The following is a 27,268-nucleotide window of genomic DNA, read 5'->3' as shown; positions in this document are numbered from 1 at the left end:
TTAAAATGAGAATATACTTGTGGTCCAAATTTAATAGCACAGAGAAAGTAAATTTGAAATTCATATCAAGTGCAGTAGCCTGAAAACAAGATATCAGAGTAAGTAAGAAATTAAAAACAATCAAGACTCATTCTTCCAATTTTGATATGATACTGGTTTCAGGGAAAATATATGGTCAATGTAACCTTTAAGGACCTGCATAAATAGTGCAAACATTAATTTATGAAAGTATTTTGGGCCTTGTAATAATGTTTATTATAAGTGAACTCTTAGCTTGATATTTATCATTAGCACTTAAAGATTTTTTCTTATGATTAACACTTTCAAAATCCCAGTTAAAATTTACTAAGTTTAAGAAGTTTAATCCTCAGAATTGATATTTAATGATTTGGCAATGCTTAAGCTTTTACTAGCCTATATGCCAGCCATACCCAAATGCATTATTTCTTAATTTTTCTGCATAGAATTTACAGTCACAAATGAAGGATTTTGAAGCAAGTGCAGAACCATTTCAGTTGTGGCTTAACAGCACTGAGACGGCCATACAGGAAAGCAGTGCTCGTCTTCACAACCTCTCTGCTAAGAGGCAGGAGCAGGGCAAACTACAGGTATGTTAAGACCTGATTTGGGTCTGAGGTCGACTTATAAAATAGAATATTAGAAAATACGAAATTTGTCTCATATACCCTTGACAAAGTACCAGTCACAAAAGGTTCCATATTGTGGTGTGCCAGTACTAAATTCAGAAAAGCTAAAGATAGAACATTCTCCGAGTTAATGGCCATCTCTTTAACTCTTGGACATTAAAGAACAGTATTGTGCCCTTTACACACTGGACTTAATACAGTATAAGGTCTAGATTTAACTCAATGCAGCTTACATCTTGCAGATAATAGAAAAGTTAATTATCCTTTGTTTTCACTGAATGCATCATTTTTTTTGTTATGGTGGTCTTCCAGTCATTTTGTTATTCTCCTGTTCTTTCTCATAATGTTCCTAGATAATATGACTGAGTCTGTATGCATTCTAAAGGGCATAGCTTTTTGTGTTCTACATATGATCTAACATCTTCCAGAAACTGTACTTTAGTAACAAAATCAGTTCTAATAATAAAAATAAGTTGTGCTGTACCATTCTGCAATGTTAAAACCACATCGAGCATATGAGCCAAATGCATAACTGTAAATGTTGTTCATTATTTAGATTTTCTTGCATATTATTGTCTTTTTCACTGGTAGTTAGCAACTTTTCATCTTGTTTAAATTTGCTTTCATATAATATTGTCTTATACTATACAATCACTATTTTTTCACAAGAAATGTAAAACTATATATTGTAAGGTTATATTGTTTCTCTTAGGCACTTGTCAGTCAATATTGTTTCTCTTAGGTACTCCCCTGTCATTAATATTGATTATTTATTTACATATAAAAATAATTAATAGATGAAAGAATTAAAAGGGTATGCTCTCTATTCTGAAATCTACCATGTAAATATGCACACTGTAAAAATACAGTGAAATGAAGGCATTAATTTCAAAATTCTCAAAGCAAATGTTCATAAACCAGTGATGAATAGGCCTATTTTTTATTATTTTTAATGATCAATAATACATTTTATTTATATAGTACCATTCCCATGTTGAAATATTGAAAATGGCAAAAACAGTAATTGAAGCTCAGAAAAATCTCAATAAATAATACAGGATATAAAACTAATTTCAAACTATTACACACCAAATAAACCATAATGAATAAATAAATGAACCATGCACCAAATAAACAAAAGTTCTGGATTACCACTAGAAAACAATAAACAGGGATATTAAAATACAAAGACACTAGACCGTTAACATAGTTTGCTATTAAGAGCAGTGGCGTAGCTAGGTGCGGGTGGAGGGGGCGGTTCCGCCCCGGGCGGCACATTTTTGGGGGTGGCATTATTGGCCAAAAGGCTCAGAACACTTCACGTGTAAGCAGCAGGGTTTGGAAAAATATCACTCATGAATGAAAAAAAAGTCAAATTCTCTGATTTTCATCCACAAATGCTTCAAAAATCATTTTCAGACGGACCTTCGGTGACGACATCAGACACAGCAGTTGAAATTTATGAGGCAATAACAAAAATAAACAGAAGCATTACACCGATTAATAATTTCTAGGAAGATAAACAAGTAATTCACAATGTATAATTTCGTTTCGTTATCAATCCGAATGCGTTCTTGTTCATCCCCACCTATCACTTGTAGACCACACCGGTTCTGGTTTTCGCAGCGTAATTATATTAAACTAATAATCAGAACACGGCTTATCAGTGCGTCTGCACTATATTCTTGTCTAGTTGATGCTTATAAATAATTATATGTGAAAAAAATATTGCTGTTTCTCTATATATAAATAAATCTATGCAAAATGTATCTTAATTTTTCTCAATACGTCATTTTAATTTTCTATTTAAATAAGTTAACATATTCAGATATGTTGGAGGGCGGTAAATTGAAGCCCCGCCCCGAGTGGCACGAACTTGAGCTACGCTACTGATTAAGAGTACCGTTTTAAGGAACTGACCAGAAGATATGAACAGAGAGAAGCAGTAAGAAAGTCATTGCAATTTTGATTTACTTCAAAACAGATGTGTTTAGATTGTTATGTACAAGAATTAAATCAATTCAGTTATTTTATGAAGGTTATTGGAAGAGTCCAGCTCAACTAGCTGCATTACTGGCCTTCAGAACTCAGAAGACCTCAATTTGGTTTCTAAGTAAATAGTTGCACAAAACCGATAACTGAGATCCCTAAGATCAGAGATTAGATTCTCTGTGTTGCCTCTAGAGCTGCTATGGCCGTGAAATGAATGTATCAGCTGGTATCATAAGGGTAAAACTATATCTTAAGTTAAAGTGAGGAATTTAGTTTTAGCTAAATGTTCAGATGTAAATAGCGATCATTTCTAATAGGACTTTCTCTTTTGGTTTAGCAGCAGACCCCAGTATTTGCAGAGTTGATTCCACAGTTCTGATTTAAAGTTTAGTTAATACTTCCTATCGTTAGGGTTAGAAGATTGATACTATCATAAAAAAATATCAAATAAACAATGAAAATTTGTTCTGGTGATTCATCATCAACACTTTTACCATTATTAATATCTTTCATCGTATTGCATTATAACAACAGATTGCTTTGAACATCACCTTTGTTCTGTAACTCTTTTAACTCTCTGTGCTGCCTGCATTTGTCAACATTTTATTAAATATTGCTTCTGTCTTTATTTAGTCCACAATAATCCCACCGTCTAACTTGCTTTATAGTGTTTTCTTACTAATAATGCTTCAGTTGGTGCAAGTACAAGTGTGTATGATTTTGTGTTTTTGAGTAATTGTTTGTTTTCCTTCTAACAATGCCCATGTGCATCTTTGGGAATTTTTATGAGTGTGTTCGTTACTGTAAATATCTTTTACAGTAAGTATGAAAAGAGAAAGCTTTGTTAGATTATTTTTATTTATGCTAGCTGGCATGCTTTTGTCTTGCTTGCTTTTGTTATAACCTGCTTGTGCTTTACAGTCAGTCCTTGAGGAAATAGCCTGTCAGGAGTTTCAGCTCAACAGGCTCAAGGAAAAAGCTCAACAACTGTGGGAAGGACAAGCTGCCGGCAAAGGCTTTGTGCATCGAGTTTCTCAGTTGTCTGCACAGTATCTAGCTTTAAGCAACCTGACTAAGGTAATCTGATAGTCATATCATTGTCATTGCTTGTGACCATCTCCTGGCATTGAAACTCTTAAATTTTACCACTTAATGGCCTAATTCACCAGCAGCTCCATCTCACTTGGTCAACGTGAATGTATTGGAAGTTTTGTTTCTGTGTTGTCTCTATTAGATATACAATTCAAAATAAATGGCTTATAACAGATAATATTGCATGCCATTGCTAAAAGAATCCCTTTCAATAAAGTAAAGCTCATTATATCCCCAGTCTTTATTTACTGTTAGCAAAAGAATCAATTTTAGTAGTTGAACTTTGTCCTTTTAATTTTATTTATTCCACCAGCTTCATAGAGTTATTTACCTTGTTATATAATATATTTATGATGTTTTAAATGTTTAGGAAAAGGCTTCCCGGATTGACAGAATAGTTATGGAGCACCAGCTTTTCTCTCAGGGTCTCAAGGAACTTCAGGACTGGGTTGCTGATGCCAATCAAATGCTGCAGTCGTACTGTAGCCCTACAGCTGACAAAAATGTTCTTGACAGCAGAATGTTGAAACTTGAGGTATTGCATCACATTTTGTTTCCTCAGGTTGTTAACACTGAAAGAAACTTTTGATCTGTAAATATGGTGAACGGTGAGAGACATGAAAATATCTCAACTGTTAATGAAGCACTTACGGTATATTATTGTTGCTGTGGCACATTAGGTATTTTTGTCCAACAAAGAACAACATAATAATGTATTTTGTTAAAATCCCTGCCCCGTGATCATAATTTAATGTAACCAAATTTTGGATATGTGTACTACTAATTAAAATCAGCAGAGTGGCTCAGTGATTACATCTGGTGCCTTATAACCTCAGAAGCCAAGTTTGGAATTCTAGCCCAGTCTCTCCCCATGTCTGCCTGGGTTTCTAACCTGATGCTGTAGCTAGCCTCTCACATTCCAATGATGTTTGTGTTCCATTAATTGGCAATTATGAATTAGCAGAATATGGTTAAGTGTAAGTGTCAGTTTGAATTTGTTTGGAGCAGAGGATCCCATGCAGGATGATTTCTGGTTTATTCCCATTGCTACTTAAATAAACTCTAATCCCAATGATTAAAAAGGATTGAAACATGGATGAATAAATGAATGTAATTAAGTAAAGTAACCCCATCATTGGATGGCTCAGTGATTAACACTGCTGGCTTATGGATCCGTGTTCCTTAGTTCAAATACCATTTCTGGTTGTTGTCTGTGTGAGGTTTTTAAGTTATCCTTCTGGGAGGGTTTCCTCTTACAACACCAAAGATGTGTGTGGGAGGTTAAATGGTGATTCTAAATTGGCCTTAAGTGGACTTGCATCCTGTACAGGACTGGTCATTGCCTTGTCTCAGTGGGTTTAATAATGTTATGTTAATAGTGTAAATAAAAACTTTGGTGTAGGCTGTTTACATTTATTTCTTTGTATTTTATTTCAGAATAAAAGCTGATTAATTAAACATTTTCTGCTGTATGTTTTTTCCATTGTTTTTAGGCACTTCTTGCAGCTAGACAAGAGAAAGAGATTCAGTTAAAGATGTTATTAACACGGGGAGAGTCAGTACAACGAAACACGTCCGCTGAAGGAGTTCCTGTTGTTCGAAAACAAATTCAAGATCTTAAAGATTCTTGGGACTCTCTTCTTTCAGCTTGTATACAGTGCAAAAGGTAATATTCAAATATGTTAACTGAAAATTATAGTTGGAACAGTAGGCAGGTCTAAAGCACTGTGCCTTTAGGCTAAACTTGCTAGTTTAATCCTTCTTTAGGACTCAGTTTGTGACTGCTTAGTCGTTCTTGTGTCCCAACATTTGCAGAAAAGTCATGTAAACAATTCTCCTATAGCTCTCCAGTTATAAAGTGCTATGGCATTGTGTTTCACTGTAGCAGGGGTAATATATAAAGTAGTGTGTGTCTGATTGAATCATTTGTAGTGAATTTTATTTTAAACATACATCTCATCTGGGGCTTTTTCCCACATTTTCATAATTAGTGTCACCAGTCTATTAAATTTATAAGCATCTAATAAACCACATAAAACAAAATATTCCTGTCAGGGCAGAAAGGTTATGCAAATGTAGTACATATTGTTTTATTATTCTTGCTTACCCCAAAGTAGAGAGGAATAAATGCAGCCTCCATAATATCCGACTTGGAGCATTTCTTTTTAAATAGTAAAAGTGACAGTGCTAAGGGACCTAAAGCAAGTGTATGGCAAAAGTTTACTTGCCTGTAAGTGGTGACATGTTGCATATTTGGTTGGATATGCAAGTAAGAATTTCACTGTATTCTGTAATCATCACAGTACTACTTTTCCACTACTACTAGGTTCTTTTACAATTAATATGAGGACTATAACTCATACTTATAAAGCATAGAGTATGCTCTCTATCAGTTAGTAAATATTCACATTGCCTAGTTGACTAACTTCGTTTGATTTTGTTAACCTGACTGTTCAGTTTCTGGCACCCATGAGTTCTGAGTCTGTACTTAATCTTTTGTGAGCCTATTTCTTTAGTGAATATCACTTGGTTGTTACACTTTTATGTGAAAAGCATTGTTCCCAAAGTGTAAACCGATCATCCTCAATTTGTTACTAAGATTGAGTTTCTTTTTTATAGTCAGCTGGAAGCTTCCCTCTCCCAATGGACAAGTTATCAAGATGATGTTCGTCAGTTTGTCAGCTGGATGGACAAAGTGGAAGAGAATCTGAACAGCTCAGAAAAGCAGTATCCAGAAATGAGAGATAAAACGACGAATTTAGGGAAAGCCAAGGTTGGTTTGTACTTTGTCACACATACAACTACAAAATGTACATATCATTAATGTAAATCCCCAAATAGAAAGTGGAATCACTTAAGTCACAAGTATTAAATAACACTACTGTAGAAAGGTCTGGTTATTTTTATTCACAAATTCAGTGGATGCATAAATTATGTTCAATCTTCAAATATACAATTGCAAATACAATGCTATAAGCTTGGAAAATTAAAATTCATTTGATGATCCCAATATTTGAATTTTTTTCATTTATTGTTTTTTCGCTCGGCAAACACCCATGACTAATTTGTCTTTACATGTGTATTGCTTGTAAGTCTTTAGAGCTAATTAAAAATGCAGTATAGTCTTATGCCTCCTCCTTATTCCTTCTATGATTGTGTCATGCTCAGAACCTCTTACAACCCACTGAGCTCTGAAAGGTTTGCTTAGGAAAACTGAAAGTGTGAAGTTGTGAACTCCTGTCAGAATTTTTCATTGTAAAAAATGGCATGTTAGCATAAGTAAAAACAAGTATTTTTAAATTTACTACGTCCCCTGCTCACTTCGCTTGCCAACATCCCCCGCCTCACCTGTGCTACGCGCTGTTGTGAAGGGGGGGGGGGGGGCTGAATGCAGCTGACGCGGCCGCTCCTTCAAAACCCCTCTTAAACAGTGATACAATGGGAAAGAAATCGGTTTTTTTACCTTATCTTTGCTCGATCAGCTGCTGGCTTGCTGCTGCTGCTGTTCTGCGTGATCTGCATCTCGTTTGGCACTTCGAATATTTAAAAGCCTGTACAGCAGCTGTCCTTTTGTCTCACTGCCTTGTCACTCTTCTCCCCAGACATCCTCAAACACTACTCGATCTTTTTTCGCTGTTCCATTATTTCACCTAGTAATATTTTATGTTTGTTTGCGCTAATGCGATCTTCACTATTTTTTTGAGACTTGCTAATTTTCCTATCTCTAACCTTCTCTGCATGTGTATCATGCCAACGTTTTTGAATTCTTTACGACGTTCCACTGGTTAAATCTCTTGGCACAAAGTCTTTGCGGGACGGTCTGATTATTACTTTCCTTATTTTCAGAATTTGCACATAGATTATTTTTGTTCTTTTTGCTTTTGTTTTTGCATTCTTTTCTCTCCAACACTTTTGGGTCTCCTTTCGATGCCCTGTTCTTTCTTCTTCGCTTAGTCGTTGACGTGTCATCTAGAACGTATAAAATTTTTAAGAGCTGAGAGCACAAGAAGTGTGTCTGCCAAAAGCATTCCAACAACTGAGAGGTTAGATGACCATGGTCTTGTTTGAAAATGGTTGTAAGTGGTGTGTGACTTGCAAAAGTCACTGTCTCACGTCACTTGCTTCCAAAGGTTGTAAGTATGACGTGACTTGACCATCTCATGGGATGTGAAAGTGTCTCTCTGTCTCTCTTCAAAAGATCACGTCTCGTTGCCAGAAAAAAAAGTCTTATCTTCTTGTCCCAAGATATTTTTTTATAATAGAGAGATATTAAATTGAGATTTACTTCTTTGTACATTCAAAAAAAACTTTAAAAGTAGATTATTTTAAAAATAAACTGCTTTAGTAATGTATTATGTATAGCCTGAAGAATTTAGTTTACCTGTTTTCTATTAACTTACACAGTCAAGTGCATTTGTTTTACAAAAGACAGAACACCACAGGGGTAATAGAAAAAACAGAGAGTCATGCTATTTGCATTTATTTAGAAACAAGTCTCTTCTAACCTAAGAATGAAAAAGGTTATTATCTGGGCTTGAAATGCACAAAATGTAATTCAAGCACTAGTCATATTTACATAGTATTCGCTCAGGGTCATTAAGGGAACTGCCTTTTTTTTTAAAATGGAATTTTTTGGTAAATTTTGAGGCTTTTGCTTTCACGTTGTTACCCAGGCTTCATTCACATCCATTATAACATGCAACAGCAGGCTAGGTATTTTTTAAATTTTGTAAAAAATGCTTCACTTTAGAACACAACTTCATGTGACAAGTTACCATATACAGTACCAGGATTGTGAAAAATTCACAGAGTTATCCTTTAACATACAATATTTGTTATAGAGTGATCATCATTTAAAATTTGTGCTGAGGGATGGAGTACCAATGTAGAGAAACTGAATGATATTATTTATATATTAGCAGTATATTAGCATTGACATTTTGTGGGGATTGTCATATGTCTATTGCTTTTCATATTGTTCTGCCAGTTTTCTTTATTATCCCGTTTTTTGGATAACAAAAGAAAACCATTTAACTTTACAATATATTTAATACAGTTTGTCACTGTTCTTTTAATACACACCAAAATACCCACTTTTCAACTAAAACATTTCGTATTGCATGTACTGTATGTACTTCATTAATGATGTAAGGTTTCCAAACCTCACATCCTAATGAACTTTCTTCTTTTTGATGGACATGCAGATACCCATCAGTGGTCACCTATATTTTAAGAGAGATGCTATAGTAGCAATTAGAATAAAACATTTGTTTTTTTCCAATGCTTTGAAAATTACTGTAGTGTTCGTAAATGGAGGAAAAATCATGTCTATGATGTCTTCTGAATTCAGAAAGTGTTGAGCTGCCTTCATAGAAAGCATAGAGATGTCTTTTGGTAACTGTTGAATGGTTTCAATTAAATTATGCAACAAAAAGAGTCAAAACTGAAAGTATTAAGTTAATAACCAAATATTTTTAATTTCTTTCATAGTTGCTTCATGAGGAAGTATTAAGCCACAAAAGTCTGTTGGAGACCATTACTGTGAAAGGCTCTGGTATGGCAGAACATTATGTGACCCAGCTGGAGATCCAAGAGCTTCAAGAGCGCTATTCCAGTCTCAAGGAAAAGGCGAAGGTGCAAAGAATAATGATGATTTTGTTAGGTTTTTTTTTTTTTTAATTTACTAATAGAGGCTGATATTTATTAACAGACTCATATAGTTGGATCTCAGATGCGAAGATCAGTGGTACTGCAAAGCAGCTGCCAATTTTTATTTATATTACTACATAATGAAATATCAGACTGTAAATTTATATTTATCTGATTCTCATATAGGCAAATGCAATCTTGGGCATCTCATTTATGGCAGATTTTCATTTTATCCATTGTCTTAATCAAGGGAATTAATCTGGAGATCCAAGTTGACTCTTGCAGATGTGCTGTGAAGTCTTCTGAAAAGAAATGAAAAGCTTAAAGTTATATAAGTTATAAAAATTCCTGTTGCCTTGTTTTTACTTAAAACAGAACCCATGGTTTAATGTTATGAATGTGAATACAAAAATCCCTTTATTCCTGAAATTGAATGGATAATTAGTGTTCACATCATGTTAAGGTGTTGTGTTATAAAAGCAAAATGACAATTTGTGTGACATGAGAATGCCAACCACGAAGGTGTTTTATGCTTAAATTGCATTCCAGCTAATTGCCAATAGCCGTTGTTAGAAGTTTTTCATTTTTTAATTATACTGTGACGAAATGTTTGTCCAGCTTAATGTATTAAATGAATTCATTATGTTTATCTATACACACTGCAGCATGGTGCCAGGTAGTCAAACTGGCTGCATCTGTGTTTATGAAATGTTATATTAAGATGTATAGTTTTTTTCAACCATATTTCATGTAATTTGCTAATTTTTAAATAACACTGTGAAATTTCAGGTCATGTTAAGAATTTAAATTTTGACCTTTACTGGATTGCATTTTTAGACATCAGTAACAAAAGCTGAAGAGCTAGTCTTGGCTCACCAGGAATACCAAAGAGGTCTTCGAATGTTTGAGGACTGGCTAGAACAAGAACAAGAGAAACTGAGCTGCTTTTCACATGCTGAAGGGGATGTGGAGACTTTAGAAAATACACTGAGAGAGCTGCAGGTAAAATCCTTCTAAAACAGCTACCATATGCTGAAAGTTTGGAATAGGAATTACTATTTTAGGTATTACTCTACCAGTATCATTTCCTTAATTATGCTATATTAGTTACAGTCACTTGAAAATGTAAAGATACTATAGGTTAGTCATTGGAAGACTGTTGAGGTAAAATGCATCAAATCTATCTATCTATCTATCTATCTATCTATCTATCTATCTATCTATCTATCTATCTATCTATCTATCTATCTATCTATCTATCTATCTATCTATCTATCTATCTATCTATCTATCTATCTATTAACGTTGACTAACTTATCCACCTTTGGTCATCCAGATGCTTGACTAGAATGAATACAAAATAATATATACAGTGTGTGTGTATATATATATATATATATATATATATATATATATATATATATATATATATATATATATACATACAGTGGAATGCCGGTTCACGGACGTCTCGGAATACGTACAAATCGGTTTACGCCCAAAAAGTTTGCCAAACTTTTTCATCTGTTCACGACCACACACTCGGTATACGAACAAGCCAGTTTCCCTTTCGGTTTGTACGTGTTCAGTCTCTCCCTGTGCATTTCCTGTGCAGCGAGCAAGAGAGAAAGAGTGAGAGAGTGCCACACACACGAGAGACACATGAGAGAGAGAGACACACACACACACACACACACAGGCACGCGCGAGAGAGACACACACACAGGCACGCACGAGAGAGACACACACACACACAGGTACGCGAGAGAGAGAGAGACACACACACAGGCGCGCGAGAGAGAGAGAGACACACAGGCGCGCGAGAGAGAAAAACACACACACACAAGCGCGCGAGAGAGACACACACACACACACACACAAGCGCGCGAGAGAGAGAGACACACAGGCAGCGCGAGAGAGAGAGCTGGACGCATAAGGTAGGAAGGCAGTTGAAGAATGCACTGGGCTTGTGTTTGTTTTCACTTCTGTTTACAGAGATCGGTTCGTAGCGTGAATTGTTGCAATGTTGCTTTTCTTGGTGGTTTGTTAAATTAATGATTTTTTCAAATGTTCATTTTTTCCCTGTGCTTAAAACTCATTAAAAAAAAAAGTGTTTTTATCCAGTGGTTGGTAGCGATATAGCAATGTTAGTTTTCTCTGTTGTTCAAGGTTTTCTCAGTGTTATTCAATGTTTTTACATTTAGTTTACTATTACGCTGTGCATTCTATGGTTTAGTTAACTATATTTGTGCTTAAAAACTTAAAAAAAAATGTATATTTACATACAGCTCGTATGGTCTGGAACGGATTAATTGTATTTACATACAATTCTATGGGGGAAATTGCTTCGGTTCACAACCAAATCGGGTTACGACCAGAGTTTTTGAATGAATTAATGACGTGAACCGAGGTTCCACTGTATATATATATATATATATATATATATATATATATATATATATATATATATATATATATATATATATATATATATATATATATACATATATATATATATACATATAAATATATAAATAAATAATTTCTGTCAAAATGCAATTCCCATTTGTAGACTCAAAACACTTGTGTGTTGTTCTGCATTTTTAACAAAATAATGTGATTGGTTTATATTCAAAAAATAGATCGGTCCTATAGATGGACAGACAGTCAGGGAAAAATATAGTAGAGCATTGTAATATTTTTTATTTTAATGCATCTTTGAAACACAGAGGAAATATAACAGGTTTATTTTTGATTACTCTATATAGATATATTGGAATCTATACCATGGTGTTAATGTTTGTGTTATGCTATCTGTAAGAATGTAGAATCCATGCTTTTAATTGTTACTTGCTTAACAAAATGCATTTCTTTCATGTTAAGACATACCAAATTGTAAACCTATCAAGTCGCATAGAAAGCAGATGTCTGCTGTAGAGGTTAGAATATCAAATTGTTTGCCCATATTTAGGTTGAGGGCGGCACGATGGCGCAGTGGTAGCGCTGCTGCCTCGCAGTAAGGAGACCTGGGTTCACTTCCCAGGTTCTCCCTGCTTAGAGCTTGCATGTTCTCCCCATGTCTGCGTGGGTTTCCTCCCACAGTCCAAAGACATGCAGTTTAGGTGCATTGGCAATCCTAAATTGTCCCTAGTGTGTGTGTGTGTGCTTGGTGTGTGTGCCCTGCGGTGGGCTGGCACCCTGCCCGGGGTTTCTTCCTGCCTTGCGCCCTGAGTTGGGTGGGATTGTCTCCAGCAGACCCCCGTGACCCTGTAGTTAGGATATAGTGGGTTGGATAATGGATGGATGGATATTTAGGTTGAACATTTCTCTTCATTTTTATGTTCATGCCACAGTGATTAAAGCATTAAATTCAAAACGTGACGTTTCCAAGTACTTGATGACACTACAAACTAGGACATTGTCATAGTGTGTAACACATTTTATCTTAATTTTGACTTTGATTCTACTTATAAATATGGCTGTCCGTATGTATAGCACAATAATACAACTCATGCTTAACTCATGTTTTTCTTAGAGTTGCAGTTGAACTATATTGTTCTTTCATTCAAAAATAACTTGAATTATTCCAAAGAAATAACGTGTCCTTCACAACTATAAAACTGAATTTGGAACAGATTTTCACACATTGGTCTTTTCATTTTGCAGTTGATTTTGTTTATATTGTATAAAAATACTGTAAAATGTTATGATTTACTTACCTTACCTTATCACTTAGTATGAGTCTGCTTAGTTAACCATATAAGGCAAGTCCATTTATGCAGCTCTCTTCAGAGCTATGCATCTGAACCCATCTTAAAGGAAACAAATATTTAAAGAACAACAACTTAAATTGTCAATGTTTGTGCTCATCTGTCTCTCATAGGACCTCCAGATACAATGTACAGAGGGACAGGCCCTTTTAAACATTGCTCTTGCTAATCGAGAAAAGGTTATTCCACGGGGCATTCCACAGATAGAAGATCGAGCACTGGAGACTGTAGAGCAAGAATGGGATATGTACCAGGCAAGACTCGCAGAGAGTAGAGCACATCTTAACACAACTCTTACGAGACTCCGACAAATGGAACAGAAGTTTCAACATCTTGATGAATGGCTTAGAAACATTGAGACTAAAGCTACTATTCGGACTGGACGACGTTCTGATAGGGCCACAAAGGAGGCTCAGCTGCAAATACTAAAGGTTAGCTAATGTGACATTATAAAGTAAATGTAATGGCATGGATTGTGCTGTGACCACTTGTTATCGTACTGAAAGTGTGGTTAGACTTAGTCCCTGTCTATGTGAAGCTGAAACATTTTCACAGTTTCTCTGTGGGGTTTTCTTTGATGTTTAATAGTATGTTTAATTATCTGCTTCCAAACCTTTTGTTATCTACAGGGCTGGTATGAAGAAACACTCATGTACAAAGAGGAGGTGGAAGGTGCAAGTGCCTTGGCACAACAAGTTCTAGAAGAGACCCACATTAGCAGCAGAATCAGCAATCGGGCAACACAACTCACTTCCAGATATCAGACTGTGTTGCTCCATTTGATGGTAAATATTCACCCAGCTTTTATCTAAAAGAAGGATATACTATATACTGTAGAGTACCAGTCAGTGCAGTAAATGATTAAGGTATTTCAGTTACTGATTGGAATAAACCCCGCTTTGATTACAGCTATTCTAGTCATTTCATTTTTATACAAAAGTGCACTGTAGTGGAGTAGCACACTAGCTGAGTTTGTGTAAATCCCTTTCATTGATGAATATTCTGACACATTGTCTCAGTTAATTTTGATTTAATTTTACTGCATTTATTATTTGGGTCGAGCCTTTTTTTTGGTTTTGTTAGAACTGTAGCAAATCAGTTTCTACAGTGGCAAAAACACAGTATTATCAACAGTATAGCTGAAGGTAGAGAATTGGGATCAGAAAACTAGCTATCTAGTGTGTATTTTAGCTTTTATGTATACCTGTCAGTCCTATATATCTGTCAGTCTTCAGCTAATGTATCTTAAGTTATGTAAGGACTAAGCATTCATTGTTGATCACTCAACAGTAGCTTCAGTATAGTAATGTTTAGCCCCAAGTTGTGCTTCAGGTAAAATCCATATTGATCATAGCCATAAAAATTAATTTAATGGGCTATGCAGTATATTTTTCATACATCCTGGTTTGGATACATTATTTGGGAGCTACAACAACATAATTATGACTGTTAGCATGGCATGGTATTTAAATAATTCTAGTTTATGTTGAAATTAAAATTAGAAAGCAAGATGAGCATGTTATAATAGTTTTCATATCATAGATTATTGTTTATCTGTTGTATGTGTGACTCGTGAGCTTGTTTTTTTATGTAAAGTTATTTGCTATAAGGTGTGTTTTAAAAATTACATTTTTTTTTTTACATAGGAAACAATAAAGCAGCTTGAGGAAGAAATTCGAAGTATTGAGGAAGCTCAAATAGCCTTCAGTTCCTATACAGACTGGCTTGGGGAAGCACAGAAAAATTTTAAGAATGTGGCTGTCAGTATTGATGTTGTTGATCTTATTGCAATGGAAAACAAAATGAAAAAATTGGAGGTAAAATATTTAATGCTTGCTTTTTGTCATTTTTTCTGTTGAGTTTTTGGTGGTGTAAAAGATAGCCCGGTAACAGACAGACCATATGTCTACCACACACAGTTTATTTTGCCACACAACACACAACACAATGACAGTGCTCAAAACCCCACACTAAACTCAGTCCTTTCCTCTCTTCAGCTGCCTCCACTCCTGTCTCACAAGCTCCGTCTTCCTCCTCCCGACTCCAGCTCCTTGAATGGAGTGAGGCGGCCCCTTTTATCCTGTGCTCCAGGTGCTCGGTGATGATCTTCCGGCAGCACTTCCTAGTGTGGTGTAAGTGCTGCCCTTGCACCCGGAAGCACTCCGGCGTACACAGGTCCTGGTTCGGCAGCACTTCCTGCTGTGGCGAAAGTGCTGTCCTCCAGGGCTCTAGGACTGTCCAGGTGCCCCCTGGTGGTGGCCATGGATCCCTACAGGGTTGAGCTTCCCAGCTGCATTTCCATGGCCCTGATGGAATCCAGGACAGCTGCCCTCTTGTACCCAGGGAAAGATAGTGCCCCTGTCCTGGTCTGTCCTTCTTTCAGGTGTGCCGGTGGGGCAGGATCCCTGGTCGTCTGCCACAGTGGGCAAACTAATGAGGAAGTCCATGTGTCATAATTGGTGTATTGTCTGCATGATGAGCCAAGTTTAATTACTACTTTATATAAGAGGCACATCAAACTAATGAGGAAGTCCATGTGTCATAATTGGTGTATTGTCTGCATGATGAGCCTAGTTTAATTACTACTTTATATAAGAGGCACATCCAATATTGTGAGTACTCTGAATGTTTTAAAAAATGTACAGGACAGTCAGGAAATGCTTTCCATATAAAAATACTGAACACTTATGTTACCAGTACTGTAGCTGTAACATTAAAAGCCACCTGCATAAAATCCCACTTGTTGTCTACATCTGTTCAGGAACATGAGGTTTGTTAAAGTATCCATTTATTCATCCATCAATATTCAAGCATTGATTTTTTACTTTATAGTTCAAATATAGTCACATTTCTTGATTTTTTTTGTGAATTTTGTTTTGTTTAAACATTCAAATAGAATTAGAAATATGACTTAAATGCTTCTTTGTTAGAGAAAGTTTTGTCATAATTTGTATGTACATAAGCATTATAAGTAAGTGTTACTGATGCTCCATCCAGAGGTGATTTCTGGCTTTTGCCCAAAGCTGTCAGGATTGACACTAGCCTCCTGTCATTCTTCAACAAGATAAAGCTACTATAAAAAATATCTGATGAATTGATGGGTATTTGTAAATAGTGTATTTTGTTATGTAGTCTTTACAGAGTGATATGGAAGTGGGGCATGGATTCTTGAAAGCTACACGAGAGAAGGCAGAAAATGCCATGACCTACTTAGAGCAAGCAGAGGCTGATGAACTGCGTCAAGAAGTGGATGCTCATCTTGGTCAGCTAGATGAGTTAATGGGAGGTATTCGGACTGAGTCTAGCATGTTGGAGAAGTGCATGCACCTTTCCAAAGAGTTTTTGGACAGGTACAAGATACAGGCTCAGTGGCTACTGGAAACTCGGACAATGCTTAACTCCCCTATGGAGCCCAAGGCTGAACTTTATGAAAAGAAGGCTCAGCTAGCTAAATATAAGGTAATAACAACTTATTAAAATGTGTAAGTCATGTAGTTGAACGCCTGAAATTTAGAGTACATGGGATAAATTAAAAAAACAGTAACAGGGACATAGCAATAACAGTTTTTTTGTTTTAAATATACCATCCCATTTACCTTCAAAGTAGTTTGCTTGGGAGGTCTTCTCTAAGTTTGCTGTCATTTTTAAAGCACCCTAGATAGTTGTTAAGTAACAGACTGGTTAATGTTTGACTTTTTTGGGATTCAAACCCAGAACGTTGAATTTGTGAGGCAGCACAGCTAAGAATTGCCAAACAGGTGACATGCAAATTCTGTCCATCCATTTTCAAACTTACCTATACATTTCAGAGCTGTGGGCACAAGATAAGAGCTAACTTTGGGAACATTGATGTCCTGCATTAGCATATAATGCAAGCATTTTTAATGTTTATTTACTAATACGTTTTAAAAATGGATGTACATATTTATTCAATAAAGAGAAACAATCACACGTTTCCATCTTTTACTACCGAAAAGTACTGTTTCAATTGGGAGCCTTGAAAAAATTGTGCTGTCACACAATGCTGTTTTTGTATAAGTTGTTCAGAAATTAGGTGACCAGTATCATCATTGGTGCAGTTTAGAGATGGAGAAAGAATTCAGATTCTAAGAATCAACGTGGTGACGTTTTTAAAAAATGCCTACATGAAAAAGTATACATTATTAAAAGATAGAAAAATGTGATTGTTGCCCTGTAATGTTGCCTCTACTCTGTTTAAGTGCTGTCTTTCTTATAAGATGCTTTCATTTACAACACATGCAAATCACAGCATTTTTTTCTTCAGGGAATTCAACAGACTGTCCTGTCCCATGAATCATCTGTGAAGTCTGTAATTGAGAAGGGAGAGGCCTTGCTTGACACTGTGCGTGATGCCACAGTTAGTGAAAACATGAAAAAACTTCAGGAAGAGTATCAAGATCTTTGCAACATTGTCAGAGTAAGAGCAAGATGTTTTTATGGATGAAGCCAGGTGTCAACTCATAACTTATCTTTCAAGTAGACATCTCTTTTGTTAATGTGCTTATTCATCTTTAGGGTTAGAGGGAATTTTGTACCAAAGATACATAGCTTTATTAGCCTCATTCACAGATTTTGGTGGGAAAAGCTGTGTTTTACAAAGCAGAGATATTCTGACCAACTTGATTTATTTGTTTTTTCAAGATTCTTTTAAACAGTGACAGTACTAGGATATCATCCTAGGGTAGTCATTTGGATATGTAGGGAGGGCATAAACATAAGCTAAAACTTTATTTTTACTGATTTTTGCCTTTCAGCGCCCACCCGTGGTGACACTCCTACTTTTGGGGAAATTTTTTTAAAATAAGGCTCATTAAAAAGAGAAATGCCAAAGTGAAGCACTTTTAGTATAATTTAAAGCTCATTTATTGCAAGTTACAATGATACATTGGAAGATTAGCATGTAGCAATAGTGTTATTGTTTTTTTTCTTGAACTTGTTGTTGCACTGAAGTGTGTGAGAACCCTTGCACTTTTAAAATATTTTCAGTAACTTGTAGTGACTACAGTTGTCTGCATGATAAATGATTCTTGAAATTGAGGATACAGAATCTACAAATATTAACATCTAAAAATATTAAGAATTATGTTGGAGAGAACAACAAAGTCATTGTTAATCTTCTTTATATAACCTGGCATGTTTTTATTATTACAGAACCATGTACAGAATCTTGTTACCAGAGTGGCTGAACATGAACTATACAACAGTGACCTGCAGGACATAGAGAAGTGGTTGCTTCAAATGTCTAGCAGGTTGGTTGCTTCAGATTCAATGCAAAGCAACAGCCTGGAAATGGCTACACAGCATCTAGCAAGACACAAAGTAAGTGAAGGGGTTTTTATGTCATTGTTTTTCCAAACAAAATGTTATAGTATATTACATTTTTAACAGTTGCTTTTACATTTTAAATTGTTGAGAAATATTAGTGTATAAAAAAGCAGTAAGTTTGGAATGTAGATTGATGACTGGATTATGCATAACTATTATTTTATAGGCTATTATGGAAGAGATTGCCAGCTTTGAAGACAGATTAATAAAACTTAAGGACAAAGGTGACTACATTATTGGCAGCTGTGCTGATCATCTCCAAGGAAAAATTAAACAGCAGATTCAAGCCCACCAGCAAGGAACAAGAGACAGCTACTCTGCCATCTGTAGCACTGCTCAGCGTGTAAGTGAAGGACTTGAATATCAAGGCAGTTGCGCTCTGTCATTCCACCTATTAACAGAATTATGGTGTTTTTTAATCTAAGAACATCTGACATGTGAGATAATTATAAGTTGAATAGATACACAAGAACATAGACTGAATATTATCAATCTTTTTTATACAGCCATACGCAGCCAGGTGCTTTAAAGGGTAAACAGGCCTGTAACAGAATATCTCATGTACAACTAAACAGTACAATATAAGCAAAGGAAATGGGAAATCAAGCAATGATTGATATCAGCAACAACTCGGTAGTATACCTGACAGATTTTAACAGCAGGCGTCAAGTCAACTATATAAATCAAGCACTGTTACAGTATAAAGCAGGATACAGTCCAAGAGTGATAGACAAAGTTTCAGGAAGTATTAATATTTAAGCATATCAAAGTATATAGCAAACAGAAAGAAATTAATTATTTTTCACTGTTCTCTGTCTCATAATACATATAAATTAATGTTCACACAACTTTTTTGGTGTAATTTATAAAACTTCATTTTTAGCAGAGGTTTACCAGGTTTTATAATACAGAAAAGCTGAATAAAGGAAAAATGTCTGGCCAGATAATTATTTTGTAAAATAAAAATATTACTTTTAGATGTGTGCTAATTAGAAACAGATCAATAACAAGCAGTCAGCAGATACAGATACAGATACAGATACAAATAGTAATTGCCCTCAGTCAAGTGTAACACATCCCTCCATTATTTTATTTTCTGAAGCCACTTAATCCAAAATCAGAGCCCTGTGGATCTGGAGCCTATCATATCAGCATCATGTGTAAGACATGAATTGTCTTTGTCCAGCCACCCTCCCATACACATCACACTCACATGTACAGGCTTACTCAATGTTGCCAGTTCACCTGTCCATGCTTGGTTCCTGCTTTGCAACATTGGTGTCAGCAGAAGTCTGCTTTCCATACTTCTTTATTGGACTAGTCAGGTTAAGGAAACATATCATTAGAAAGAGTGGTTTCAGATGATGAAATGAGAGGATGTGTGTGTAAAAAAATTAAACAACCTGGTTGTTCTGCTCGACATGAGAAGGCAATAAAAGCGAAGTTTAACTTATCCAAAGCATCAAAAGCCAAGAGTAAGGATTTAACTAAAACTGACAAAACCAAAATGTGAAGAATCCTTGTAGGAATAACAGTGCAAAAATATTAACGCTCTGTAAAATATTTTTAAACAACTACATACATCACCAAGATGATATCCAGAAACTTGGACACTAAGAGTAGCACACCTCCATTTTATATAGGCACAGGGAAACAGCATAATATGTAGTGTGACTGGCAACAGGCACTGTCACTGGAAACAACCTATGCATAAAAAAGAACACAAAATGTCAGTGTCCGCTGTCCAGATCATGAGATGAAATCATGGTGTGAAAGTATCACAAAATAACAATAAAACTATTAATGTATTGGAAAATTATTTAAAGGAATATTTCACTTTAGACCATTTTTCACATTGTTTACCATTGGACAGAACAGATGTCCATTATGTTCCATTGTATCAAACTGTTTTCTTTCTTTCTGCATGAAAACATAAGACTAAAATTTTTCTCTGCCATCACTACAAACTTCATGGAGTACACTAAGTAATATATAAAAAATATATAATGCATTTTTTCCTTCTTCTAAAATTTGCTCAATAGAAAAGCACAGTAAACTGACCTTTTTAGTCTTGTTGCTTTATAACATACGGTATATTGCAAGTGTGTGTATCTATTACTGGGTAATTTGTTTTTTGTAGATATACCAGGGACTCGACAAGGAACTTCAGAAACATGTTAGCCATCAGGATACATTACAACAGTGCCAAATTTGGCTATCTACAGTACGTCAGGAGCTTCTGCTCCACACTCAAGCACCATTTTGCCTTCAAGATGCATGGAAACAGGTATAATGTTTCAGCATAAAATTATGATAACCAAGCATCATTTAAAATATCAAATGGGACTTCAGTTTGAATTAATAACTGAGACATTTTACAAAATGTTTAAAAAAACAGGCAGGATACAAGTTGCACTGAAGATTCTGTTTGTATTATTATAGTCTCTAAAATCACACTCGTGCTTTTTTTATAAGTTGGCCAGATGTCATAAGAGGTAGCATACAGTATATTCATTTCAGTAATTTTTGTCTTTAGTTAGACTCTTAACAATTTAAATAAGATATTGTAATTTTGTGAATTTTCAAAGTGGCTTTACATCTTTCAGGTGAAACATTACCGAGCACTGCAAGAACAAGCCAGTACTTACCTGGACCTGGTTTGCTCGATGTGTGACCTGTCAGATGAAGATGTGAGAAGGACAGCAGCAGACATTCAGCAGATTAAACAAATGGTAATTTAATGTAAAAAATATGTTGTTTTTTGTGACCTTTTACAGTTTCTTTCTGTATATAACATGTTATTGAAGAAATAATAGAATTATCCGATTAACGTTTAATCAGTTTTGTATTTTTTACTACATTTTTTACATGTTGTATTCAAATATAATTCTAAGAAAATGAACGAGGGTAAATTAAATCAAATTTAAATCAAAAAGTAAAGGTAATTTGAAAATTATGTAATAACCACAATGGATAGGAGCTGACACAATACATGTACGTGATAGCTTATGGGTAGTTCCAACATGCACAGCGCAGTGTTCTGCTGTTAGTCTAGGTATCACATTAGTGAGATTGTTTAGAGCAGAGAGAGTGAAACCTGTTGAAATTCACAAAAGACTTTTGGCTCAGTACGGAAGTGAAAACAGTATTTCTCAATTAAAAGATTTTGAATGAGTAGAAAGGTTTAAAGTGGAAAGAACAAGTGTAACTGATGAAGCTCGATCTGGTCAACCATCAAGATTGCACAGACATCATCATGGCAAGTGCCTTCATCAGGGAAGACCAGCAGATTACATTGTCCACAGTTGCAACACATTTGGATATCATCTATGGATCTGCACATACCATAGTGCATGATGACTTGGGGTACCACAAAATTTGTGCAACATGGGTACCCAAATAGCTTACAGATCTGCACAAGCAACAGTGTGCGGAGGTTGTGACCCAATTCCTGAAACGTTACAAAGAAGATCTGTGAGTTTGGAGCGGAGCAGAGTTTGCAATGGAAAAACTTGTGTTCCCCAATGAAGAAGAAATTCAAACGACAGCCTTCCCATCAAGAAAATCATGATGACCTCCTTTTAGGACATGAAGGGTCCAATTCTGGTGAATTTTCAGGAATACAGACAATCAGTGTCTCGTGCAACGTACATTGCTATGCTTCCAAAGAATATGAAACCAATATTTTGCAGCAAAAGAAGAGGAATGCTGTCAAACCCAGTCTTGCTGCTCTATGACAATGCAGCCACAATATTGGAGGCAAAGCAGCAGCTGCAGTTTGAACGTCTTCCATATTCCCCCATACAGCCCTGATCATGTGACTATAACATCTTTGGTATACTTAAAGAGGCTCTGCAAGGTTACAGATTCACCTCTGAAAATGAGGTTAAAGATGCAGTACAAACCTGGATTCAGGAGCAGCCAAAAAACTTGTTGTCGCAGGGAATGAAGAAGTTAGTGAAAGGACACAAGAAGTGTGTCAGCCAATGGAGAGACTATGTATAGAAGTGATATAACTGTTATGTACATTTTCTCACAGTTACCAGTATTAAAGGGTTAGTTGCCTTTAGTTTTTGATACTCACTTGTGTTATGTATTGTAGATCTGTGACTTGGAAAAACAAGGGAAGTCTAATATTCCAGTGACAGAAAAAAATCAATGGAGTGTTTATTACTGTTTTTTTATATATAACTTAAGGTTGATGAAAGAATGGCTAGAGCTCAGGAACTTGCAAAAGGCTGGCAAGATATTAAGCAACAGAAAGCTGAACTCACCAGCCACTTTCAAGATGTGGAACAGCAACTTCAGAGTCTGAGTAGGAGACCGGCAGAACTGGAGTTAAAAATTGCACACAATATGCTTCTCCAGGTTCAGGTACAGAGTCAAGTGTGTTATTTCAGACTAATGATTACCTATGAATAGAAGTCCCAGTACATAAATCTCTTCTATGTATTTTACTTTTTCTGTATAGGAGTTCAGCCAGAATCTACAGTCCAAGCAAGCAATTATCACCCAGATGACGGAAAGTGTGAATAGGCTGGCTAATGGACAGGAGTCTTCAGAGCACAGGGAGATAAATCAACTGAGCAACTGGTGGCTGGAGCTATGCAATCAAGTCAATAAGTTGCTCTCACAAAGAGAGTGTGATCTCCAGAGATCCAGGGACTACCATGACCGCATTAGTGCAGTAGAAGCCCTTTTTGACAGTGTGTCCAAAGAGTGGGATAATTTAATCAGGTATATAAGGCAATGTACCCAATGACCTGGGGTTACAATAAGGTCACTGTCAGGAGAGTTATCGAGCTGTAAAAATTGGCCAACCTAGGTGAAACTGAAAATGGCTGTTAAACTGCTAGAGAAAGAGAGTGTACAGATGTACAGTATTGTTTTAGTCTTTCCCTTTGAGCTGTATAGAAAGTATATTGTAAACTGAACCTTACAGTTGTATGTTCAGCAGCATCACCACCTCATAATATTTAGATGCTAGATTTGAATCCAACTTGCAATGTTTTTGTGTGGAATATGCATGCCACATTTTCTTGTTGGATTCATGTGACCATATGCATACGTCATTATATGGCTGTTGTAAGAGTGAGATTACAAAACTCAAAAAAGGTGTCAAAACACAAAGTAAACTTGGCCCTGAAAATGAAACTCAGGCTTACTGCCTGCATCCTTAAAAAGGCCCTGTCTCTTCACTCCTTAAACCACTAACCCAAAGAACAAAAACTGCTTTGTTTAAAACCAAACTGAAAAATTTCATGTATGTAATTATCCTGTAAAAATGTTTGCAGTAGATCAAAGTACAATATTTTCCAGGATCTTTGACATAAAAGGTAGCTGAGTTATTGGTCTAAAATTTAACAGTACAGTATGATCAAGGATTTAGATTTTTAAAGAGAGGACACACCACAGCATGTTTAAAATAGACTGGGAGTGAACCAGTTTTAAGGGAGATAATACTAATACTCATAATAAAAGGCCCAAGAGTTTCAAAGACCTCCTTTAACAATTGTGTAGGAATTATATCAGAGGAACAGGTTGTGGACTTGAGATGGGTGACCAACTGGGACAAAGCTGAAAGACAGACAGGTACAAATTAATTTGAAAACACAGAACAGCTAAGGCAGTTAAGTTCATCATAGGAGAGTGGTGGAAAACTACATCTGATTTTATTGACTTTATCCCAAAGAAATTTAAAAACTTCTCACACATGGAGATTGACAATTTAGAGTAAACAGGAGTAGGAGGATTTATAGCAGCATTTATGACATTACATATATAAAATTAAATACTGTATATAGTCACCAAAATATGTCAAAACTGTGCCCATAATCCAAAGGTTAAAGCAAATAAATTCAAAAAAACCAAAGACAGCAAAATAAGAGGTTCAAATGACTTTTATATGACCTTTATATGAAGCGGACATTAGGCGAACAAGCCATCTGAAAATGACTGTCTGAGAAGCAGGCTTTACTGGAATGCGCTCAAGAGGGAGAGTGCAAGTCAAGAGCAGTTCAGACACTGAAGGATACTGAGGAAAGGGGCTGAATATACATGTAGGGCAAGAGATATCAAATATTGTTCAATTTATTCTATTAGCTGTCTTTGTCAGGTAACATGGCTAGTTTATAATTAAATGTCCATATAAAGCCATCAGTTTTGTGTAAGCGGTTATAAAATTACATTCATTTTTATTTACTTAATTTTTGTATTGTTGGTAACTCATTTCTTTTCTCCTGTTAATAGAACTGATGCTGAAAGTACTGAGGAGCATCTAGAAGCTTTGCAAAAGCTTGCAGCAACTCTTCAAGACCAAAGATATACCCTTGAAGATTTGAAGGATCATAAGCAAAAAGTGATAGACCGATTGAATTTAGACGAAAAGGAACTGGTGAAAGAACAGACTGGCCACTTTGAACAGCGCTGGATGCATTTAGAAAGTCTTATTGAGAAAAAAATCCAAGACTCTGTAACTACACTGGAGGAGATGAGTCAGGTAATAGCAAGGTTGAAGGATGCTCGGGAATGGGCAGAGGAGCAACAGCCAGCATTAAGTGAAGCTATGAAGCTAAGTCCTCCTCCTGAACTGGCTCAGAGTTTTTTGTTTGATCACCTAAGTATCTGCAGTGAGCTGGAATCAAAGCAAATGCTGCTAGCTACAGCAGTAACCGATGCAGACAGAGTTATGACTCACCTCGGCCTAAATGAAAGACAGCAACTGCAGAAGCTGATGACTCAAGTGCAGAGTGAAATAGATAGTCTAAAAGAAATGGTCAATCAAAGAAGGAAGTATCTAAGCAAAGCCTTCTCAGAAAAGACGCAGTTCCTTCTGGCTACACACCAGGCTATTAATTGGATTCAGCAAAATGAAAGGAAAGCCATTTCAGAGGAGCACATTGCCCTCTTGCCTGAAGACCTGACCAAGCAAATTAAGACTTGCAGAAGTATTCAGAGCAGTTTGAAGGCTTATCAGGGTGAGCTTACATCACTCTGGTCACAGGGTAGAGGATTAATGAAAGATGCAACAGAAGATGAAAAAGAAGAAGTACTGAGTAAACTCCAGGAGTTGCAGAATGTTTATGAAACTGCTTTACAGAGGTGTACACAGAGACTGCAGGAGCTTGAAAAAGTGCTGGTTTCAAGAAAATATTTTAAAGTGGATTTGGACAAAACAAGTCAATGGCTTAAGCAAGTGGATATTGTCACCTTCCCAGAAATTAACCTTATGAATGGAGACCCAGAGCTCCAATCTCAGCTTTCCAAATACCAGCACGTATTAGATCAGGCAACAGAATATGAGAACCTTCTTCTTATTGTTCAGAGAACTGGTCAGGAGATTCTGCCATCACTCAATGAAGTTGATCATGCATATTTAGATGAAAAGCTAAATGCCCTCCCTCAACAATTTAACCATGTCTTGGCCTTAGCTAAGGAAAAAAGGGAGAAAATTCAGCAAGTTATTCTTGACCGTAAAGAGTATTCATCCTTCATTGAAGTTACAAGGAAAGCTTTACAGGAACTAGAAGAGCAGAGCAATAATATGAGCAAAAGTCCTCTTGGTCTTGAATCTGCTGCTCTCCTAAACCTAAAAGATGATTACCAAGCTCTTCTCAATGAGATTTGTGGCCTAGGATCAGCTATTAGTGAACTCAATCAAAAGAAAGAGACTTTCCGAAGCACTGGACAGCCCTGGTTACCAGAAGAGATGGTTCAACTTGTGAGTCTTTACAGTGGCCTGAAGAGGCAAATTGAGCAGAAACTCAGTGATTTAGATGACACATTAGAATCCTTCAGAGAACACGAATTCATGACTCAACAACTTAAAAACAAGTTGAAAGTTATAAAAGAAGAAATGGGTAAAGTAAATGAGGAAACTCTTCCCGCTGAGGATAAGCTCAAAAATTATCATACATTGGCAGGCAATGCTCAGGATGCCAGCTCTGTACTAAAATGTATTGTTGAGCAATTGGAACACCTGTCTCCTCATGTTGACTCTGAATCATACCAGTCCTGTAGCAGACAGATTATTGCATGGCAGGAAGAACTTAAGGTGTTACATACCAAAGTAGCAGAAAGAATGGAGGAAAGTGAAAGCAGGTTTGTGCAAAGTAAAGACTTTCAGACCGAGATTTGTCGTAGCCTGGAATGGCTGCAGCAAATTAGAAATGATCAGACTAGTTTACAAGGCTTCGATATTAAAATTCAAAGCATCCAAGAGGAGATTCGAAAGCAGCAGATTCTGCAAGAGGAGGTGCAGTCAAGGCTTCGCATAATGGCAGCCTTAAGCAATAAAGAAAAGCAGAAGTATACTGATGCCAAAGAGCTTGTTCCTGCTGTCTTAGAGGCCACACTACAAGAGTTAGCCAACTTAGAAACCGAGGTCCGGAATATTTTGAGCACTAAACAGGTGATTTGAATTCTTATTTCTTTTTGATAATATATGTTGTGTTCTTTCCTTAAATCCCTATTAGTTTTCTTCAGACAATCTACTATATAATAAAGCACAAAGGTCTGTGTGTCCAGTCCCTTGGAACAATCTGATTGGCTGTGGTGTGATTAGTTAGTTTTTCTTTGGTGATGAAAAGAAAGAGGAAGTACGAATGTGCGACACATGAGGAGGCGTAAAGGCCCATGCCTTTAAGAAAAGTATAAAATCAGACAGAAGGTGAGAAAGGTGCCTCAAACATAATGAAAGAGTCTGAGAAGCAGGCTTTACAGGAACACACTCGAGAAAAAGTAGACTGTAGAATAGAGGTTCGGGCACATATG

The 27,268-nt window shown here is 36.1% G+C and overlaps 1 protein-coding gene across 7 annotated transcripts in view; it reads left to right on the top strand.

Annotated features, from left to right (window-relative positions):
- The window catches only part of LOC114648588 (nesprin-1-like), a 360,492-nt gene that overhangs the window by 164,851 nt on the left and 168,373 nt on the right, over window positions 1-27,268 (top strand). For 6 of the 7 annotated variants that reach the window (XM_051924543.1, XM_051924539.1, XM_051924538.1 and 3 more), the window contains 19 exons: window positions 465-608; window positions 3,561-3,716; window positions 4,102-4,266; window positions 5,225-5,397; window positions 6,351-6,504; window positions 9,222-9,365; window positions 10,218-10,382; window positions 13,264-13,581; window positions 13,780-13,935; window positions 14,797-14,967; window positions 16,283-16,609; window positions 17,436-17,588; window positions 18,323-18,490; window positions 18,663-18,839; window positions 20,637-20,783; window positions 21,103-21,228; window positions 22,694-22,870; window positions 22,968-23,233; window positions 24,746-26,906. In XM_051924543.1, coding sequence (XP_051780503.1) covers window positions 465-608; window positions 3,561-3,716; window positions 4,102-4,266; window positions 5,225-5,397; window positions 6,351-6,504; window positions 9,222-9,365; window positions 10,218-10,382; window positions 13,264-13,581; window positions 13,780-13,935; window positions 14,797-14,967; window positions 16,283-16,609; window positions 17,436-17,588; window positions 18,323-18,490; window positions 18,663-18,839; window positions 20,637-20,783; window positions 21,103-21,228; window positions 22,694-22,870; window positions 22,968-23,233; window positions 24,746-26,906 — 5,448 coding nt within the window. The remainder of the gene's footprint in view (window positions 1-464; window positions 609-3,560; window positions 3,717-4,101; window positions 4,267-5,224; window positions 5,398-6,350; window positions 6,505-9,221; window positions 9,366-10,217; window positions 10,383-13,263; window positions 13,582-13,779; window positions 13,936-14,796; window positions 14,968-16,282; window positions 16,610-17,435; window positions 17,589-18,322; window positions 18,491-18,662; window positions 18,840-20,636; window positions 20,784-21,102; window positions 21,229-22,693; window positions 22,871-22,967; window positions 23,234-24,745; window positions 26,907-27,268) is intronic. The other variant, XM_051924540.1, reaches the window with a different exon arrangement.

The sequence above is a fragment of the Erpetoichthys calabaricus genome, chromosome 3 (genome assembly GCF_900747795.2).
Source record: "Erpetoichthys calabaricus chromosome 3, fErpCal1.3, whole genome shotgun sequence".
Lineage (NCBI taxonomy): Eukaryota > Metazoa > Chordata > Cladistia > Polypteriformes > Polypteridae > Erpetoichthys > Erpetoichthys calabaricus.
Note: the sequence above shows the minus strand (reverse complement) of the source record. Positions and strands in the feature narration are given on the sequence as shown.